This window comes from Polyodon spathula, chromosome 11, assembly GCF_017654505.1.
Source record: "Polyodon spathula isolate WHYD16114869_AA chromosome 11, ASM1765450v1, whole genome shotgun sequence".
Lineage (NCBI taxonomy): Eukaryota > Metazoa > Chordata > Actinopteri > Acipenseriformes > Polyodontidae > Polyodon > Polyodon spathula.
This window is the reverse complement of record NC_054544.1, coordinates 38509986-38533523: the sequence shown is the minus strand read 5'-3', so window position 1 is coordinate 38533523 and position 23538 is coordinate 38509986. Positions and strand designations below refer to the sequence as shown.

Genomic DNA, 23538 nt, shown 5'->3' with positions numbered 1-23538 from the left:
CTAGAAAACAATGCCTGCTCCTGTTATTAAGCTGCTCGTCTCCGTAATGAGCAGACAGGAGTCGGTGCAAAAAGAAATTGATACTTAAACCATCACCTTCTAAAGTGTGAATCTAATATTCAGATGTGTGTACTACAGTACAAATGATCCAGATGATGTACACATATGGGTTACAAGTAAAACAAAAAAGTCCCTTTATGTCTAGGACATAGCAAAAACCAGCCATTTACATCATCTCGTGGTCTGCAGTGTTGGTACATTTATTTCTTTAGACCTCCATATGGGTGAACAAAAATCAAGAAAAAAAGTTGACAAACATTTTGGCGGCTGCTTCAATCAGTGTATTAACTCAGATGCATATGTCACAATTATTGCATCAATTAGGAAGAAAGTGTTGAGAGATAATACAATCACAAAGAAACCCCTAGAGATAGATTGCACAGCGCTGTACAATTTCGCAAAGCAGCGCGACACATAGGAGCCCATTCAACATGCTGCACGCGGTTCCACATTTCGAATTTCTACATTTGACTTTCCAGCATCCCGGTACATAGTTGGCCTTCAGGGTGCTATCTAATGAAAAATCAGCCTGCCCCTCTCGCTCACTAACAGCACTCTGCAGGTGTGAGCTTGAACAGCTTGCTCTGCCACTCACACAGCTGCTACCTGGGATGAGCACACAGGTGTTTAGAAGCAGCTGTCATTAAGAAAAACAAACAGATTTAGCCAATCAAATCAAACCAGACTACAGCTTGTCTTTTACTATACACCTTTGACATCAAGTAGTACTGGAGTTTCAAATAGCAAATACCTCTTGCCTTTTTATGTTTGAAAACAAGCCAATTGGCTCTTATTACAATTTCTCAATTGTATCTTTCCATCGAGGTGCTTTCACCCGAGTTCCAGAGCTGCTCCTCAGTTCTAGTTGTCTTCCACAGATATATCCTAGGCTAGATCTGCCAGTGTTGCTGTTGAAGTTTGGTTTTGCTGGCATTACACTGCTGGGCACTAGATGGGGCTGGTGCTTACCAATATAAAAGATACTCTGGCTGATTTACTGTAGACTACATTACGGCAGCAACTAGAACTGAAGAGCAGCTATTGAACTTAGTCCCCTTAACACAGACCCATAAAAACAAACACACAATATTAGAGTATTTGCAATAAGAACCAACAGAAAGATTGCAGACATGACAACGCTCAGGTCTCACGACAACGACAATTCTGCCAATAGTATTCTGAGAAATGAGGAGAATGCCCTCAAGGGTTAATGCATCCACTGTTGCAAGCATTCTCACCTAAATGTTGGACTCCTGTTTGCCATTTTTAAAATGCACACACAAAAAGAAGCAGTTTCAAATAACGAGTCACAAAGCAGATTTGCTACCCATTAAACTAAGCCAGCAAACTGACAGCAGTTGACCATTATGGTACCATTGCTCACTGCAGTATTGTAAACCACATGAAACTGATGTCTACAAAAGATTTTTCATTTGTATATCTGATCAAATACAACCTGTACAATCACTTAAAATACACAAACACTGCCTTTGGTCTGAGGTCACACACAACCTCTCTGTGCTAGCTGCTAGATTACAATGACATACCATTTTACCTTTAACAATCTATTGAACCAAGACTTTGCATTCATTCTTGTAATACCCATGTATCATTAAAACAACATGCTGCCAGTACGTGTATTACAGTAAGCTGTTCTAATAAACTGGCAATACACTTTTTCAGTTAGGCCAAACAGGAACGTTTAATGAGAATTATAAAGCTTCCCATCCTAACCCAACCATTCATTCATCCATAACTTAAGTGACAGCTTTAGAAAACTCTCCTCACAAGCTAACCATTCTTTATGACAGCTATCCCACTTTAGCCTGTGTACTCATGGTTGTCCAAATTTAGACCTACTGAATCTCACAAATAATAAAACATAATCCTTTGGCTTAACTGCACACCTTATCCAGGGTAAACAGTAATTTTACTGATTGAATAGATGATTTCTATCTATTTTTGATGACAAGGTTTAAGTATCAAGATACTATAAATCCAATAAATTCTGTTTATTTTAAAAATCCATTTAATCATATAGAATGATTAAAAATCGGAGCATGACTTGTCGGAGGGTCTATTATTTTAACTATGCAAACCGAAAAGCTGTATATAAAACTAGGGTTCCATTTCCAAAATTTCAGAATTGATTAGTTATGAGTATAGGAGATATTAGGAACATGGGGTTTAAGAGCATTGTACTGTCTCATTGGGGTATCAACAGAATGGTTATAGTGTGACAATACTCACCCAGTCACATTATATAATAAAGAAAATACTACATTTACAGCAAATGGATGAAAAACAAATACATCTCATCATGTTGCTGTTCTATATATATAAACACAGCTGTCTGACTTCAGGCTTGATTCAAAATGACAATTAAAAAAAATAGACTTATACTTTAACAATGTCTGAGTGTAAATGTGCATCGCAGCAAAAAAAGTCTACAGCCAAATATCAAACAATACAGAAACCCACCAAGAAGCTTTGAAAAGGCTAACTAACAAACAGTATGCACTATGCACAACAAAACTCAATGAAAAGGTATGAAGGGTTATAGAAAATATGTTGTTGTAACATGTGCTGGGTTTGAAAAAAACAAACAACAAAAAAAGCATGACTCTGCTTTTGCAAACCAAGACCTATCATCAACTATCACTTCTGTCAGTTAAGAAGCATTTTTAGCCTTGCATTTCAATAGAAAAGGTCTCACATGCTATCATTTCTCCAAAGAAAATAAATAGAACAGGCGAAAAAGAAAAAAAAGAAAAAGATGAATGCTTAATAATGAAATGACAAAGCACAACATGCAGCAGTTAAAGACCTTTTACATAAGAATTTAATAGTGTACATACATGTTCAATTATTACTGCTATCTGATCTATAATGCGTACAAATGCTGTCCCTCATTGATTTGTTCAGCTGGTAACAATTAGCTGGTGTTATGCTGAGTGGAGTTTTCGGATAGCACCCAGCATGTACACTTCCTAAAACCTGATAAACAGCTTAAATCGTAAAAAGCAGTAACTGCATCTATTTTGTTTTCATCTCTGCAGCTTTACAAAGGTATTACATGAAATGCAAAAGGAAAATAATAAATCAGACCCACCTTGCATCCAAACATTAGAGAGACCGTACTGTTGGTGCATGCTACTTTACAGTGGCACAGCATTGGAGAAAAGCAGTCCAAGTTTTTGATGCTGGGAGACATTTTTTCAGAGCATGGGCACTTCAATCGATCAGTGATTGAGATTCCAGAAAAATGTCTCTGTAGTCGCTGCCTGCTGCTTGATTTCAACATCAACCCCTCACTCCACAGCACAGACAATCAGAGAAAACAAACAGATAGCATTTTGCTGCTTTCTGCAGCACCCCTATACAGTCCCCCACATCAGTTTTCAAATAACATTCTTCAGTTTTTATTTTTTATTTTTTTTTTATGCACAAATCAATGAAACCATCCAAAACAGAAGTAAATATAAGAAAATGCATAAACAAGCTATTTTGTTGCTGGTGTTTTTTATTTTTAGTTTTGAAGTCCACTATCAAGGGACAATACTCCAGGGGTTAAATGACTCAGGGGGGTAGAGACTCTGCCAGACTCAGAGCTGAATCCACTACGGCAGCTCCACCTGCTGCAATGCAACTCCTGCCATATCGTCCATGAAGGGGAGACTCCAGCAGAGCCACTGTGCACACAGAACGCTGGATGCATGGGGGAGGGGCAAGTTGTTGCAGCATGGGGCTTATTACATGGCCCGTAAGAGATAACTGAACAGTTTGCCTGCAAGGTACCGTTGCGCTGCATCACCGGAGATGAAAAAGATTCCGGTTTCAAGCATTGAGGGAATATTAAGACAGCACAGAGATGACAGCCTGAATTGGATATTAACGCAGGCTTCTGTGTTAGCTTTTAGTGTATTTACATAGACAGAGAGAGAGAGAGAGAGAGAGAGAGAGAAAAAGAAAGAAAAAAGACAGAGAGAAAAAGAGGAGGCACAGTCCAATCACTTTATTTACCAGACCAACTGTGACCTTTAGCATTTCCTTCAAAACCGATGCAACAAATTGCCCTGGAAATAATCAGTGACAGAAGTAGATCAACACATAATAACAAGCAGAGCTGGGATTAACCTCTTCAGTACCACAGGGCATTAAGATACATGCTTTTTGAGGGGATCTACTCATTTTTCTAGAAATCAACATTGATCAAAACATTTATTTTAAAGCCTTTTTACAATATTATATGTACAGTTGGCCAGCACACAGAACAGCTAACACACTGAATGATGAACTGCACTCAGCATAAAGCCCTGGGACACAGCTTACTTAAATATGAAATATGCAGCAAGCCAGGATGACAAAAATAAAATATGTGACATTGCTTTAGGAAGCTAAACATCATTACATTTTTCTGAGCAGGAATATATAATAAGTATTTTAGCTATGGATAATTCAAATGCTAATAAAGTTTTGAACATGCTTGTGGGAATAAAAAAGAAAGAAATGTCTGTTTTTCCCACAGTCTAGAGCAAAAATGACATAGTAGTGATACGTTACCTGTTCATCAAACAGTAGTATTTTCAGTGTAATGCGGTCTAGCGTGACTTATACAAACTATTGAGTGTTTTCCAGAGTAGAAACACAAGTTTGAAGCTATAGTTGATCCTGGAAACTGAACTACTAAAAACTGTAATTTGAGCAAACAAATTTGCCTCCTATGTTGACTAAAACTGTTCAAATGTTGGGGTTAGGTTCCAGTACACCACTCCAACACAATTGTTGGCATGCTTATTTTTTCAAAACTACCAAATAAACATGCAATACAGGGCAGTAACTGGGAGTCCCGAGTTTATGCAACTTACCGGCACAATTTTTTTGTTTGTTTGGTAAACCTGTTGACTTTAATTATGAAGACATAGTGTAGCAGGTGAAAGTGGGTGCGATTCTGCCACAACAATGAGATTTAGTTAGAGATTTTATTACAGAAAAGAGAAGCAGGGGAGTCCAGTGTGAATCAGTATGCTTTGCACAGGACATTAAAATACTAAAAAACACCAAATAAACTTTTCAGAATAATTGCTCTAAATGTTATCTTGGATAGAGATGAATCAGCGAAACCAGACGTAGGAAAATAAATTGACGTTGACAAGCAAAATGGTTGTCTTATGAGTTTCCTGTTGGCAAAGGGCAAATGCGCAGAGTTTATAGTAGAGATACAGACCCCAGTCTCCTTGACGGGAGACCTGGATCAAGACAAAAAAGCTACTCTAGATGTAAATCACCTTGTAAACCCAGTCCCAAGCTCACTGGATAAGGTTCTGGAGTGTCTGCTAAGCATTACCTGAATATTTTTATAGCCTGACGTCTATCATCTGGAAACTAAAAAAGTCACATGGCCGGCAATTTAGGTCACAGGTTCTGTTAGGACTTTCCATAACACACTGAAAACCTCAAATGGTTTATAAGATACAGAGCTCCCTTGCTATAAGGCTCTCTGTTATAACGCTCCTACAGCATGATCCCTTATACTAGTGATTCATGCAATATTTCTACAGTAATTACAGTACCGGTCAAACTGTAAACAACTTCTCAGTCTAACTTCCATTTCTGTCTGTCCCTTTTGATACAGTACCTGAAGAAAAGCTGAGCTGGCACTTTATAACACAGACATCTTATTCAGTGTTTTATAACTAAATAAACTGAGGCTTTCTTCTGGAGATGAGACGCTTCGGCCCCGCTCCGGAAGCCAAACCCGGGGCGAGCCTCTTCCCCTCTCCCAACCCGCTCTCCTTCTCGCACTTGGTTTGCTTGGTCGCTTTGAACTGAACTCCCGACCAAAGTTTAGCCAGGCTATTTCTAGTTAAAAAACTGCCAATTAAAATAATCCACGAGTGAGAATGTTATCTTTTTTTTTTTGTAAAATATAGCGTTAATTACATGGTGTTTTATGCATGGTTAATTAATGGAAAGTTCGATTTTTGCTTCACTACATGTGCATTATAGAGAGGGAGTTATTTTATTTTAGTCAGATGTGTGTTGTTATTTGTCCCACAGCGTCCCCCACCCCTGCCCTGTTTATAATGCTCTTCGGTTACAGCGCTTATATTGTGTGTCCCCCGAGACCCAGGGAGCACTGTATTAGCAGTTCAAGTAGCAGAGGCTGGGTTCAGAAAAAAAGACAAGCTCCCCTCACGGGAATCCTGATGTAGAGAACTCTGGAAGAGTGTGAGAAGTGACCCACTTTATCAACCAATTGGCTCAGTACCCATATAAAAAAACAGCTAAATATTCGGTCCACAGATAACTGAACTGGGGTGGAACGATCCAACAGCAAATCTCATACTAGATTGTTTGTTCCCTCCAAAAGCTGATTATAAACATCTGTGGCATTCCTCGTAACAGGACATCAAGCACCAGGATACAAAGACATTAAAAATTAGAAATCAGGAGACCCAAGCAGTGCCTTTATTATTGCAAATGGATGTGACTGTGCAAGGCTACAAAACCCCTGGGTCATTTTTCAGTCATCTCTCCACTATGCTCCAGTGTTCTCTTGGCTTTCCCACCTCCAGCACCCCCAAGCAGCCAATAGGATGCCCTTTTGCCCCAACGGTCAGTGGAAGCCAGTACACGTGACATGACACCCAAATCCTTTTCCTGTTGCAGGGCAAATACATGAGCAACAATCTGACATGTCAAGCGCGAGAGGTTGTTAAATGAAGTCTGGAGTTAGTATTTTAAGCAGTTTGTATAACTTTATCCTTAAAAGGAAGGCCTCTGCTGTCCAATATCATCTTTAGAAGACAACAAATAAAGAACCACACACACACTTACAGCCTGAGATTTTAAATTACAAATTAAAAAAAAAAAAATCCTTTACCATTTTTAACTACCATGACATTTTTAAATACATGGAACTTTATTTGCCTTTTTCTCTTTTCTCTTTATAAAAATATAGTTTATTAGCTTAAATCTGCAGTATTCCACAAACTGTGTTTAAAATTTGGCTTCTGCCTTCCACAGCGTAGCCTTCCGATACTCATTTTCCATGCTATTGTTGGATTTAAAAAAGAAGTTAAACAAAATTGAATAAAAAAAAAGGAGAACTAGTGCTGTATCCACAGTATCACTCCCTTGGGAACACTTGCTAAATGAGATGACATCACCTCACAGAGTTTTTCCTGGTAATGGTTCTCCTGTGGCAAGTCGCATTATAACTCAAGACTTGTGTCGTCTTCACAGCTACTACTAAACTGTTAATGGGTTCTGAATGTGGCCCTGGAGTCAGGAATACAAGTTTCCTGTTAAACAAGTTAAGAGCTGCATTGGAAAATCTGAGATGAAAAGTGAGATACATAAGAAACCTTACAGTATTAAAGTGTGTAATATTATATTCAAGTGAATTGATCTAGTACAAAAGACTGATTCATACTCAACTGCATCACCATTGTGGAGTTAACACAAATCCCAGTAAATCTGAGGAGCAATAAAAAGGTACAACCAACTCCTCCTCTCAAAAGGAAAAGGCAGCAGCTGAAGCATTTTTGTAGCCGGGGTATGACTTATTGCATTTGCCTCCATGATCCCTTATTACATTAAAGCTGCTCTTGAAGGACACAGTTGTTGATGTGTTATTTTTAATGGTGACAGACTTGTGTTCTTGCTATACAACATCCTTTCTTTATGAACCAGGCAAGGTTAAGTTTAAGGACTTGTCCCCAATTAAAGCTAACTCTTGCTGCTGCTGGGTCCCACAATCTTCAATTTCACATGCATATACTGAGCATCAAAAGAAATGTATCGCTATTATAACACATTTATATTTGGGGGAAAAAAGGTATATAAATGATGGACATTGACAAAATGTTTTTGGTTTCTTTTTAATCACTCGATCATTCATCCTTGCTCATGACATGCTTGAGTAACTGTGACTGAAGCATGTGCACTCAATCACCTAATTAGTGAGATAGTTGATTGGACACTGGATATGGAGTGATTTCAGCTGTTGAAGTGCAAGCTTGAATAAAAGCAATAAAGAAAATCACTGAAAAAAAAAAAAAAAACAATATGCCACGTCTGTCAAGACAGCAGTGCCCTCGTGCAATCAGCAAGTTGGAGGCTGGACTAGGGCAGTGTACTGTGGTTTGCCGTCTTGGGTGCTCACAGCCAGCAATTTCAAACCTGGTGAGATAGTACAAGACATACCGTGTCAAAACAGGCCACGAACTGGGAAACCAAGAGTCACACCACCTGCCCAAGATCAACATATCATTTTGCAGCACCTTTGTGATGTCAATTGTTAAACCGGTACAATAAAAAGTCATTGCTCTAAAACAGAGTGTCATTTTTCGATCAGATCTAGTGAATTTTGTCCAAGTGATAAGTGATAAGTTTCTTATGATGCTCAGTATACATACATACGCGCGCGCACACACACACACACACACCAAAAAGGCAGTCCAAAATAAGTATGAATTTACAGTTTTTATTTTATTCAACAATGACATGTCATTTAAGTTGCAGTGGGAGGGACAAAACTGAAAACTGTATGTGATGCTCTTTAAATCCACACAGTGACTTTTCAACCAACATTCAAAACTTGCTGATCTGCACTGCTGCAAGGAATCAGGGACCTCAAAACATCACAGCTTGCTCAAGTGGATAAAAAAAAAGGAAGCCTAATTGCTGAGATTTTCACACTGAGTCAAAGAACAAAGAAAACATTTTATTTCCAGTTCCTCTGCTGAATTCTATTCTTTAGTTTTTTTTTTTTTTTTTTTTTTTTTTTTTTTTTTTTTTTAAACTTTGATTTTGATGAACCTAAAACATTCTGCACGTCGAAACCAGATTAAAAAAAAAAAATAAATAAAAAAAACACCACCACCGAACCATTGGAAACTGGCTTGCATCCCTACTAGGGTAGTTCGTTTCCAGTTAATTTTCTTTTCCATTTACCTTTAATTAAACATATTTAAACTTTAACATCGAATAGGAAAATACACTTGTATATAGTGAATGTTATATAATATCCAATGACATTGTTTCAAAATAAATCCAAGAAAGACTTTTGTTTTCTTACCTTTGTTTAATTTACATGGTAAGAATAACAGATATATGAGAGAGAGAGAAAGAGAGAGATATATTCATACATTTATCTTTAAGATACTACACTGGATTCCCATTTGCTTGGGGGGGCCACTGGTTATGCAGTCACATGGGCTCTGTTGATCAAGGTCCTTACATTGCGCTAATGAAATCAGAAGCGCATTGACCTCTGCATTACTCTATACTGTACAGTGCGGCACAGCAGAGACAGGAATTATTAATACAGTTACATTACCAAAAAGACCTCTAATGCATCACAGATTAAATTATTAAACCAATCTTTGAATTGCCGGTCTACATATAAAGTAATGAAAACATTGTTTTAAAATCAACACCCCCTCCTCCCTTCTCCGCACAAGAAGTCTACCGTTTAGCCAGGGGAAAGGCTACAGTGCTACCTTACAAATTGGAAGCGACTCCATTATGTAACCTTCTACTGTACTATAAAGACAAATACTTCTGCTGCCTGAATTTTATTTACAAAATGGCTGTATTACCATGTTACACAAACGACTACTTGACTGGTACATGTCGATTTAAGATTTAGAGATTGGTAGAAAAAAGTAGTAGTAAATGGGGGAAAGGCTCTGGTGGTGTGCTTGCAAATTGCTGAGGTGCTGTACAAAGCTTCCCTGGGGGGCTCGTAGGCCAGCTGATGACACTAAGAGGCAGTCACTTCCTAACCATTGCTTGCCCTCTCATTACTGCATACTGACGCTCCTCAGATCATTCCTGTGGAATTCTACTGAAGTGTTAGATGTAACAAATGTTATGAAACTGCCCAAAATAATGGTTTTACTTTAAGTTTAAGTTTAATAGGACACACCTGACCGTCATACCACCTATAGAGGCTGTGGTGATTCAACCTCCAAATAAAATCTGAACTGCTTGAAACTGGGATGTAAAGGGAATCTTATTTCCATCCTTGCAGAATATGGTCTGGAAAGGGCACACAGAAGAGAAGCAGATTTCTTCTTGCAACCTAATAGCTTGAGGTCCTAACGTCATGGGCTGGCCATCTGTTTGCCAAGAAAACCTTGAAGTAAATATCCAACATACTAGAGATACAAAAACAGTAAGCCTGCTGGAGAGTGGGTAAGTGTTGTATGTAGTACTGACACGCTATTACGGGGGTGTTTTTAAAATATAATAACGCTTGTGTTCGGTTGTATAACAAGGTTTAGTTTGACCTCAACTGAGTCTAACATTTTTTATGAATCAAAAGTAGATAACTTCTGATGGATAAAACATTAGCCATTCAGTAAATACGTTTTTTAAACAGCATTATTCTTTTTAGATAGTATCTTCCTGCATTAATATACTATTGCCAACTTGAAATGCTCCGAACAATCTCTTTGTACTGACCAGGGTTTCTTGTGCACTCTAAAGTAGTGCACAAATGCTCTACTTGTTCCAATTATGTCACTGCAACGAAATGGAGCTTTTCATGTTGAGAACAAATAAGATTTTTTTTTTAAAAGATCCCTCAGAATGACTGGAGGTTTCTACTCACCAATGCAAAACCTCTGAAGTCTTGAAGTTAATTTTGTCAAGTAATTACATACAAAAAAAATCAGATACCTAAAAGTTCAAGTACAACTTGCCCAATTGTAATAGTAATACGACAAATCTTATTGACATGAGCTTCAAAACTATGAATGTACACAGGCCCAGTGCACCAGGAGGATCTCAAAGCACAGGAGAGTAAGTGGAAGGAACGGTCTTGTGCTGTTACTGCCTATATGCTGGGTTGTGACCTTGACTACTAATGAAATACAACAAACATAAATGTAATAGAAACAGCTACACTGATCTAGAAATGATTCACATTTGGTTATTCACTGAGGTCTAGTTACACTGATTGTAAAAGTCAAAGTCAGTTGGCCAATTTGTGCTGTTGCCATGGAAAAAATCTGAATTGACGGCTGGCGTACAACAAGAAGTGCTCTGTGTCCCTGTGAAAATTCAGAATGACTTTGCTTTTATATACACTCTTGTTATATTCACTCCAGCTCATTTGAATGCAGTATACAGTAAATGAGGCTTCTCTTCTGCAGGCTCAAACTAACAACCCAATCCACAAGAACACCCATTCCCCCATTACACATCACCTTTCAAACATGTCATGTGATCATTCTTCCAGCACGCATTACAAATGACATAACTTAAAAAGTTAGCAATTTTGATTATATGTACACCAGTACTAGACCTTTGGCTGCTGCTTCACTGCAATAGACAAATTAAGGAGAAACAAATTCTTCAACTTACAGTGCGGCTGTTCAAAAACAGACAGTGATGGGTGAACTGGGGCCCCATGTCTGATCAATGGTCAGACCAAGCCTGTTCCGAATACTCATTTTAAGCAAGTCAGGCACAGCAGGTTAAAAGGTGTCTTTGCCTTCCTTTGTCCAATTAACTGCGATAACCACTGAAATAGAGTGAGGTTAATCACCAACTTTGAGAGAACATCTTCATGTATGAGGGGCTGTCAACCATTAAATTAAATATCTCACAGATCGTCAAAATTCTTGCTTATGCCACAAAAAAACAAAATCAAAATGAGCAAATTATTTTACATAGAAAAGGTCTGTATTTTAGACACTGAACTTTATTACCAAACTGCAATGAGTAAGCCATCATTTAAACTCAAATTAAAACAAATACTAAAATTGAAAGAAACACTAGCGCCAGAAAACCTGCACGATCATTTTATGCTTTACAGACAAGGATCCCGTATTGGTTTTACACGAATAAGGAGAATACAAGTATTTTCCTGCAAGTTAAATACTAGGTTTGGTCCTGATTTCATATTTAGATCTGCCACTGTAGAGCCACAGAATAAACCAGAGTATCTTTCTGTTACATTGTATGCAATGTACAATAGGACTCCCTTTTTAGACAGGGAATTCTGAATCCAGTATCACTCATGGATCTAAATTCTAGCTCATCTTCACTACCATAAACATGTAGACCCAGTATCACGGTCAGAACAGTAGCTGAATGCAGAACAGACCTTGGCATGTATTTAAATGGAAACTTAATTTAACCCATTATTGCACTGTGCCATCAATGCAACAGATTCACCAAAAATGATCTTGACCCATGCACTGAAACAATCAATACAGGATTGCTTACAAAAAGCAAAAAAAAAAAAAATAAAAAAAAATAAAAAAAGAAATGACATGCATATATAAAACAAGCTTGTGTCATTTAAATAAATAGAGAGGATTCATAATAAAGTCGAGAAATTGCAGCTCAGATTACATTATGGGAAGACACTTTTAAAACAGTAAGAGAGAGACAGGGTCAACTGTACAATCAGAAATGAAACCCATTAAAACCCTAGTCCCTTTTCAGCTGTCCCCAGGTGAATGCTCCAGCTCATTCAGTGCTGAGTAACTACAGTCCGTGCTGCTGCTTACAAAAGGAGGCTGTCATAAACACACAGATAAAAGAAGCTCTAATTACTACTGCCATGTATGATTCTCCATCACTCATTCCATAGAACCTACTTGAACACATTTGAACAGCAGCTGAAATAAACTAAACAAAAATGTCTGTGTCGAAATTATGGGAAACTTAATTAAATATTAGCAGCACCAGCAGGCTGTAACAAACAATGCCACCTTGTGGCCAAAGACAGCATTGCAGACTCGGTAGGTACAGTATTTAAACAAGTAATTGTTTGACAACATTCAGCAGAGAAACAGTACTTTGACTGCTAGTGTAACATTTTATTTTTTACAGTAGTAACTCTTTCAATACTATAGACCTGTATATAGGGTAGAAAGCATTGTATTCCTCCACTCAAAACTACAGACAGATACCACAGTATAGGAAAGATGACAAGTAAGAACAGACCAAATGAGTGCTGTCTGTTTACTTTTGCTGTAGTTTTAGCCATCGGTGGATTCAGTTTTGTTTTCCGTAACTTTTACTACTTATGTTAATTTAGGTAAAGTAATCCCAGGTTAGAGCTATTCTGGGTCTGTTAAACTATAGCCAATAGTGTACCACGCCATGTTCAGCGCTTCAGAGTTCACGGCAAGGGGGGGGGGGGGTCTCTCTCCCTCCTACTGTAAATCTCTGTAGTAATTAAAGCTGTTTTAATAGATTATCATTTTAAATTCTACAATCTTAGTAGTAACTCCTTAAAAGCAATTTTTTTTAAAACTACAGTATAATAGTGTGTGGGACTACATCTTCATGAGCACATTATTAATATTTGTTATAAACAGGGCTAATTTTGAATTGCATTTTAAAATTGAGAATTGGTACACATCATTTTTTACAGTACAACTCAAGTAAAACCAAATCATTTAATCAGTTCAGTGATTCATCATTGGAATGAAGTAGCATTAGGTGTAAATGACAGAACAGATGGGTACCAGATACAGAAGTTTAACCGCTGTACTGTGCAGCTGCGCTTCGCCTTGAAACCAGCATCGGTTTGCAGCTTCACCCAAGTAAAATTTAACATGCTGTATGAATGAACAGTTGCACATTCAGTAGAAAAAAAAACATACGACAGGACTCACAAATATAACACACTGCACCAACAGGAACGCACAGAAAACAGCAGCATTACAAACGCCTACAGTGGGAAGTAATGAATTCAAATATGTCCTATTAAATGTATAGATTATTTCATTAAGCGGGAGAAAATGACAGCATTACCTACAATGAAACAGTAGAGGGCAGTGTTATTTTACTGGAAAAAAAATCCTTGTTCTGAAAGGGAAAAAAAATAAATAAATAAAATGAAATATATAATTTATATCTGACTTCATGCCCTACTGAAACACATAATTATGGTCTGCTGTTTTGTAGAATTATAACTTAAAAATGTGCTTTGTAGGGACACACCCTTTAAACATAAAATCATATTCATATAACAACCAGGATGTTTTTTTTGTTTTCAGCATTTCAACATAATAAATCAAATAAATGACCAGCTAGTATGGAGGAATCTGTCAGTCTACGCCTTCAGTCTACATGAGCGACGAGCTGACATGGTCATACTGCCAAGAATTACCGAAGAGATACTAACCCCCTCCCCCATCCCATTTCATCGACTCTGGGCGTGACCAGGTGACGACCCACGACAGGAGCCGAGTACACATGTCACAGTTACAACTTCTGACACCACACAAGAGACACCCGCATTGGGGCCTGTTGAAAACCTTCTGTCTGTTAGGATTTGTCAAGTGTCTAAGCAAGCTTACTGGCAGCTTAGAGACACAGTGGAGTTAAACAGAGATAATGTACTGACTGGACCATAACAACTCTGGTAATACTGGATAGGAGGCAGTGTGGTCCAGAGGTTACAGTCCAGGGCTTGTAACCAAAAGGTCACCAGTTCAAATCCCACCTTTGTCACTGACTGACTCACTGTGTGAGCCTGAGCAAGTCACTTAACCTCCTTGTGCTCCATCCTGCGGATGAGATGTTAAATCATTGTCCTATTGTAAGTGACTCTGCATATAATGCACAGTTCACAGCCTACCTCTGTAAAGCTCTTTGTGATGGTGGTCCACCATCAGAGGTGCTATATAAAAATACAGATGATATTATTATTACAGCATTCTCTAAAGTATACTGTATTTTTTTTTTATTAAGCTGTGCTCATTCTGTAACTCACCAGGCTGCTCACCGATGTGTATTATAGACAGGATATATTTTACGTTTTTGTTTTGTTTTACTTTGAAACGCTGAAGGTACTGAATGCCGATTTGCAGGCTGTTTCTCAACAATAATTACTTGGGCTGAAATTAACAAGAAGCTTTTTAACTTTCCAACTCAAATTGACAAAAGCCAATCACCTTAAAAAAAAATAAGCATTTCTAAATCTGTGCAGAAATAACAGATGCAGTGTTCCTGAATTCCGATTATAAACCCTCCTGTATCTAAACCGGTAAATAAGATTGAACTAAAAAAATAATACAAGATACATTGGTTTGCTTCATGCATACAACAAGGTGGGTAAATATTTATACATTCTTATATAAAAAAAAAAAGTTACTGTATGAAAATGCATTGCACAGCTTTTATGGACAGTATGTTATTTCCCTAAAAACAGAAATTAGAAAACGTTCCACATGAATGCTTCTCCTAACAGGTCACTACCTGGGAGATGAAGTACCTATAGTGTTAAAACTTTTTTTTTTAATAAGCTAACTACTTAAAAGGTTCCTGTATTAATAAACTGAAACAGCCTCAAGTGAGTACGAAATATGTGCAGCAGAACAAGGGGCTTGGAAAGCTTTGTTGATGAGAGAAGGCTTTTTTTTTTTTTTACCATCTTACGCAATAAGACCTTAAAGTGGGAACTAGCGTATCTTAAAATACATTGATACAGACACACTAGAATATCAAAGAAATCCAGTCACGCAACGCCTTGATATTTCAGCACATTCAACACTTTAATGCTGATACATAAGAAAATGAAAATGTCCTACTTAACTTACTCTGGTTGTATTTGTGGCTGCACCTCATCCAAACCGACATGTAGCCTCCTTTCCTGACCCCAGCAGACTGGCTTTATTGATGCCAGAGCATTTGAGTTTCCTCCCTTGTCAAGCACACACTGGCTGTTTTAAGCCTGACCTGTTTTCTCCACAGTGCCTCCTCAACCTCAGTCACAGGTTAACCCTGTTCAACTGCCAAAGTTTTCGGATCTCAAATATTCAGTGTTTTCTTACAGCTGCAGGACTTTTGAATCTTGACATTTTCAGGCAGCCTAAATGATCCAGTCCAAAAAACACCTGAAAACACATTTGGTTTATAATAGCATTATATACACACACACACACACACTTGTTGACAAGTTTATATACCCCAATGGAAATTTACAAATTTCTAGAAATCTCTCGAACAAATTACAAGAAAAATCTTTTGAAGCAAAAGTTTTGCTTTTGTGGATGAGACAAAGTTACAAGAAATGCAAACTCCAAAAATCGTAATTCAAAAGTATTACCGGCAAGGAAAATTTAATTAATAGCTAGTTGAGGCACCTTTAGCAATAATAACCTATTTTAAACGATTAGGGTATTTGTCAATGAGCTTTTGGCATGATTCTTTAGTGATTTTTGACCATTTCTTCAATGCAAAATGGTTCCAGTTCATTCAGATTCCGAGGGCTTCTCTTGCGCACAGCCTTCTCCAACTCATACCAAAGATTCTCAATCTGATTTAGATCAGGGCATTGACTAGACCATTCCAGAACTTTGATTCTATTCTTCTTTAACCATGCTGATGTAGATTTTGATGTGTGCTTGAGATTGTTGCGTTGGAATGTCCAGTTGGTCTTTAAACCAGGTTTTGTAGCAGAGGGTTTCTATGGAATCCATTTTACCATGCTTGATAGTAGGTATGGTGTTCTTTTCTTTGTATGCCTCACCAGACTTTCTCCAAACGTAATCACTATCATCGTGACCAGATAGCGCCATTTTTGTTTCATCTCTCCACAAACCTTTTGAACTCATATCCTCATTCAAATGCTGTTTTGCAAACTTTAAGCGATTGTCCTTATTACCCTTTCCTAAGAGTGGCTTTTTTCTTGGCCTACGACCACTGAGACCTTCACCATGCAACGCACATCTACGGTTGAAAGGGAAAGCCCATTCCCACTTGCTGCCAACTCACTTTGAATATCTTCGGCAGTCAATCTCAGATTGTTATTAACCTTCCTCACAATTCTTCTACTTGTTCTTGGTGAAAGAATCTTCTTTTTTCCAGACCGAGGGAGCGTTGTGACAGCACCATGAGTCTTGTACTTATTGAACAGAATCAATAGTTGAAATTGGGATACTCCAAATGCTTGGAAATCATCTTGTATCCTTCTCCAACTTTATGACAACAAATAATCTTCTACCTAAGGTCTTCAGATAGCTCTTTACTTTTCCCCACATTGACTTCTCGGTAATGAGAGCAGTCATCATATTCCTAACCCTTTTATACTCTCTAAGGATGTTCACCTACAATCCAGCATTTTCTACACTTTTCTAGAATTAGGTTCTGCATTATCATATTGAAATTTCTAGCACCTTTAGACAATACTATCATAGCATAATTTTTGGAGTTTTGAAAAAAAAAATTGTTGAAATAACTGTAGACATCTATTTTTTGTAACACTTTTCCCTCAGCAAAACTTTTGCTACAAAACATTTTTCCTAAACTTCGATGCTTGAGAAATTTCTAGTAATTATAAATTTCCATTAGGGTATGTAAACTTTTGAATACAATTGTATATATCCCTTCAGCGCTTGTTTTGTAATGGTCTTCCACATCTAGCATTCTGCGCTTCATCAGAAACAGACATTGTTGGTTTGTTTACAAGCTTGAAATCACTAGCGAGTGAAGTGTGTGCAGGACACTGACAGATCTACAGTGACAGTTTCAACATAGGCCCATATGGCAACAATCTTCTTAAAACTACATGGGGAACTATACCTTTAATAATTCACGTACTTCAATGTTAACTGGAATAAGTTTTAATTTCAGTCCAAAATGGGAAGAAAAGAAAAGAATTGCAGTGTTCTGGAATTCAGATTATAACCCCCCTGCATGTAGTTTGAATTAGATCTTCTGTAGTGTAACTGAACAGATAAACCTATTGACCAGCCTGGCTGTGGACCTTTACCAATAACTGCTGTTTCCCCCTGCTAATCAGACCATTATTGTTATGGGGTAGCAATTAACCCTTCCATGCACTAAATATTGAAAATAGCTGAAAAAAGTAGTATTGGACAGAATATATTTTTCAATGAAAACGTTTTCAATTTTTTCCATTGCTTTATGTGGGAGGAAAAAATAGTATCCATCAATCTTACACATATATACAGTGCTCCCTCGTTATAACACGTGTCTCGCGACACACGCAATATGAGCTTTGTAGGATGGGGGGGGGGGGGTGTCGCCGCGGGACACAACACACATCTGACTAAAATACAAAATCAAACAACTCTCTCTGAAGCAAAAAATGTAACTTGAGGATCATTTTAATGGGTAGTTTTTAAACTATAAATAGCCTGGCTAAACACTGGTCGGCAGTTCAGTTCGAAGCAACAGACAAGCAATTCAAGTGCGAGAAGGACAGCGGGTCGGGAGAGGGGAAGAGGGAATGGGAATGTATATAGTGCATGTTTTTTTGTCACATGTGTGGTACAGCCCAATAGTGTGCTGCAGCTTACAGTACGTGATAATATAGGCTGTACAAAAATCCTGAAACAAGACACATACAAATGTTGAAAGTGTTAACATTGATAATGAATCCCTCCTTGAGTTTTTAATTTACATATGTGAATTCCATATAACCCAGTGCAAGTGAAGGTAGTAACCCTAACAAAACATTTCTGCAGAATCACCTAACAGTGCTAGTTGTTTTTCAAAAAAATCCTTTAAATGTTATAAAATTATGATTCAGTTCATTTTGATTCAATTTTGGAGAAAATATACTTATTTTTAGCACATATTACCACCAATGTTGTAACTGCAAATCTTGAAAAATTACGCTGATAACATCAATGCGACTATAACCACCTCATCTAATTTAGCAAAATACATACATTAGCAGAAGACAAATTACACAACCAACACCATACAAAGTAGTGGGTTAAACTCCACATCTCCACCATCTGGCTGTGCTCTCAGACTACGAAGAACAGTAAACTAATCTTCACCACACAAGATAAGCAATGTCTCATTCCAGGAGGTTAGCGAAGGTTACCCAGGCTGCTTCAGCTCATCTGGAACTCTGTGTATCCTCGTCTCCCAGGAGTATGTTCCCTCAAGCAGCGGGGACCATTTGTATTTCATGTGACACAACTGCAAAGGCATCAATCCATCTTTCTGTTTGACACCCCTTGCAAAAGGTTTTGCTTTTTTCTCCCAAAAAAGCAACTCCCCACACTCTGCTTTTTCAAGCATTCGGAAGGGTATCGAATTATCCTTTCTCTGCTGCAAACCACCATGTTCAGTAATGGTGGATTGCCACTTGTTTCAAAAATAGTTTTTCCACAAAATAAAAACATATAGACATTTATAGACATTTATCTACATTTTACTGTAGCCTGTCAACTCAACTGTCCTACACAATAGTAATATGATGAATACACCTCTCAGCTATAGCGAAGATTGAAAAACACCTGTTTGTCTCAAGAGTGAAAGAATGGCAAGCAGGTTTCCTTAGCTAAAACTACCTTTTGGGAATGTACAGTAAAGCTGAACCACAAAGTCTGTGAAGCCTAATGTAGCATAAGAATAAAACCATGACAGTATGTTAAGTAGTGTAAACTGAAAAGAACTGCAATACTGCGGTTCTCACATGCTCCACTGTGTACTAGCGGCAAAAAACAAAAAGCAGAACTTATAAAACTAAGATATACAAGTCCCCACTGAACCCCTGCACATAAATAAATTAAAGGTTTTAGAAATCTGTGGAATGCTAATTTCTGTGTCAACCTGACACAGAAATTAACATTCCACTAAAGTGAAAATGATGAGCAGCTTCAGTTTCTTCAGTATGACAACATTCAAAATGTAGGGAGCTTTCTTGCACATTGTGCTCTCAAATATTGCTTTAATAACCAAAACTGGCCTCTTACCAGTAGAACATCTTCACATCTTATTGATTTATCGTCCCTGTTCGCTTTCTGTGCAGCAGCTACAGTATTAGGTCCACCCACCTGACCTCAGTCCAATATGCAGCTTCTTTCAAAGGGAGTTTGAGATCCAGGACGTGTCTTAAAGGAATAGAACCCCCTGAATTTCTTTATTACTGTTTCTGCATATATGAAAATGTTGCATGTTTAATAAAGGCACCAGCATATTTTCCTTCTGGGCTGTCTCCGAGCAAGCCTGAACGAGGTGGAAATTCTGTTAAGAAGCCAGAATAAAAATGACCACTGATAATTTCTTCTCCCATAAAACAGCGAATTTTTAAATGCAAATCTTGAACACTCACAGGAACTCCCCTTTAACTGAATCAGGACCATGTATTTCACTATGAAGCACTGAAGGTGGTAAGCAAAACACATTTAACACATTTAAACAAAATAAATAAAAACTATGCAACATTTATAAAAGGAGTATTTGTATTTACAATATCATAAAAGTAGTGGTATCATTACAGTAGATACTAGTGTCTGCTTAGAGGGTCCATTATAAAAATGGGAAGGATTGCAGGGGCAGGGAGATCAGGCATCTTTGGAAACAAAATTTCAACACCCTACCAGTCTTTTGGCCAATGATATTTGAAGGAACGCTGGACAGCAGATTCTAATTATAAGTAACAGCTGTTTCTAAAGCCATGCAGTCATCACAGAGGGTACCTCCTGGCTGCTGTGTACAGTAGGATGGTCAGACTGCAAGCAAAATCACAGCTTGTCAACAGCTGTCAACGTGACCACTACTTAGCAATGTTACAAAACAGGAAACAGTTTGATATAGTCCTCCATTCTTAATCCAAATGGCTACCACATACAGAGCACATTGAAAACAGTGCTTTACTGCATGTACCCGAGTTTGCTTCCTATTCTTCAAACAGCTAGACTGTACACTGTGGGGTTGCATTTCCAAAGGATTAGTAAACTGTAAAGCCAACACATTCATGCACACGGTACTGAATGAAATGCAAGGGCCCGAGCAGGTATTGCATTACCTGATCTCCCTCCCCAACGCTGGCCCCAAGACCAGAATCACATACGATTGATGTATCTGTTGCTATCCAAAGAGGGTCCATCTCAACAAAAAATGATAATCCGTTTAAAAAAAATATTACTTCGCTTGATCTAATAAGAAGATTTAGTCTATATTTGGCAAATTCCTTCGTAATTCTGCATCTGTTTCTGGATCATACTGTACACATGTTCAGGCTGATCCACAAAACTTGATCGATATGAAGACTGTGCGATACACTAAAGTGGAATTTGTTTGTACTGTACTTTACATTAACTTTACCACTTAAATACTTTATCTAGTTTATAAACAATAAATAGAATGAGGATGATAAACAGGACTAGTAATTTCCTAATGGCTTTGTTAGTGGGGACTACACATGGTTTTATATACACAATAACATTTAAAAAAACACATGTTATATATGACTATAAAACATTCCACAGTTCTACATTCAGAAGCTTAATACATTAAATAACGATTCACCTAGAAGCCAAGTTTGTCATTGAATTTATTTAGTTTAGTTTTTGTATTTCTATACAAATGTACTGTGTTGGAAAACATGGATTGAGAATTGATTAGCAGTTTGCTACGCATGTGGACTAGCAGAGCTATACTGGTGTTTTTTCCTGAAAAGAGACTAATATTGCAGATAGCAGACTGTTTGGTTCAAATTGCATGTACTGCTTACAATTGATAGAGACGCTGCGTCTACAAGCTTCTTGCCCAGCATTGACTGCAAGCTAAAAAGATAACAATGCTGTGGACCAGAAGGGGCCAGGCTGTAAGACTTTGGAATGCAAAGCATAAAGGGGCTAAAAGGCTCCCAGGGACTGGCATTGGACCCAGAGGTTCTCAGAGAGATCGAAAGAGATAATGCCACGGAGATCAAAGGGGCAGATTTATGGACCTTTTTTCTCCAGGAGTGTGAAGAATGCACTGAGTTCAGAGGTTGTCACACAAGACTACACACACACACACACACACACACACACACACACACACTAAATTAACAGAATAATGTGTTGTACCTTTGCAATTGGTTAAGTGTCAGAGAAAGGGGAGGTGGACCATCTATACAGAAGGGTATTTAATGTCATGCAAACATTGTAATGTTGAGTATTCTGTATGTCTTGTACCTGGAACCAGACTCCCTGCATATTTCAATAAACCTGGCAACTGATTGAAGAAAAGGACTCTGTGCATTTTCTTGAATCTACTTACTCACCATCTATTTTTTTGTAAGTTACTTCATACTGCATATTACACTATGCGTGTTGCACATGCAGAACGGAATACAGAAAGGAGAAATGCCAACTATGAATAAAAGAACCATCAATGGAAGGTGTTCATGTCAACGTAGCCATATAATATCTGGAGTAGAATCACAGTCTATCATCAACACCAAAGGGACTATTCTTAAAAGATCGTTATTGAAAGTGGATGACCAGTGGTCTAAATGGTAAACTGGTTCCATGGAATTTGTACAATCTATTTAAAAACCTTGTCAGTTTTCTCAGAATGCAGCTCTGTGACACTCATTTAATTCCTACCCAATATACTGAATGTGAAACCAGTCTGCCAAAGCAAAAACCATGTCAAATTTCTATGACTGCTTGCAACACAATCAATTCATTATATATGCACACATCAAAGACGGTGTGTTTGATCCATACGTAGGTAGGAACACACTCAAACTGCATCTCTTTGTCCCCTGCTATGAAGACTACAAAGTCGTCATTAGAGTTGAATACAGAATTCAATTTGCTCTACTATCAGAAGTATTTTACAGGGAGTAAAATGACTAATGCTGAATATATGATCTTCACAGCCCACCCCATTAATGAGGTTCAAGCATGTGGGAAGCTGGTGACTCAGAGTGCAGTACACTACTCTTCATGTTTCCATGTAGTCTGACAGATGCTACACATTTGAAATCTTGTCCTATTTGGAATATAAAACTAAATGAAATATGCCATATTAACATCTTAAGACAAACATAACCAAAAAAAAATTCTCTTGACTGAAATCTAAACAATACATTACTTTGCATTGTAACGTCCTGCGTTCCATCTTCACCCTGCAGTGCAGCATCTCGTATGCTTTTGTCGCCATTCGGTGACCCTGCGTTGTTTTCACAGATGGTAAAGGATCCAATGAATAGAATATTCCAGTTTACTTAATGTAGTGGCAGCATCTAGTGAACGCTGCAGAGACAGAAGCCTTCCAAGTTTCAGAGTGAAGATGACAAGCCTTTCCAAAGACAATTAAGGGATCACAGTTAAGCTTCTTAAGCTTAAGGGTTGAGGCCTGGTAAAAACAGAAACTTTAATTTTCTGCAGCGGTCATTGGCCACAGGGCACTATGAGTCTTACTTTACTGTTAGCACTATGGAAATAAGGAATCTAAAAACAGAAGACAATGTTTTGACATCTTTTCAATGTTCTACCGGGCAGCAAAAGTTGATTTAGGTCAGATCAAAATGCAATAATAATAATAACAATAATAATAATAATAATAATACAGCGAATGGGTGTCCGTACTTATTATGAAGACCTCAAGCCTATTGTTCATTTTTATTTCAGACCATAATGGTAAAATATATATGAATTGCCACAGGACAATGATGAAATCATCAATTACTGATTAATGGCAAAAATTATCCGGATTATCTAAAACCCTAATTGCAAA

General features: G+C 37.8%; 1 protein-coding gene across 24 annotated transcripts in view; it reads right to left on the bottom strand.

The window, feature by feature from the left end:
• dlg1b (discs large MAGUK scaffold protein 1b) overlaps positions 1–23538 on the bottom strand; it is a 184718-nt gene that overhangs the window by 114158 nt on the left and 47022 nt on the right. The window contains exon 1 of one of the 24 annotated variants that reach the window (XM_041263424.1): positions 3173–3745. The exons of 22 other annotated variants lie outside the window; for them this stretch is intronic. In XM_041263424.1, coding sequence (XP_041119358.1) covers positions 3173–3364 — 192 coding nt within the window. In that variant the 5' untranslated portion in view covers positions 3365–3745. Of the gene's footprint in view, positions 1–3172; positions 3746–23538 lie in introns of those variants that run through there. One more of the 24 variants, XM_041263428.1, reaches the window with a different exon arrangement.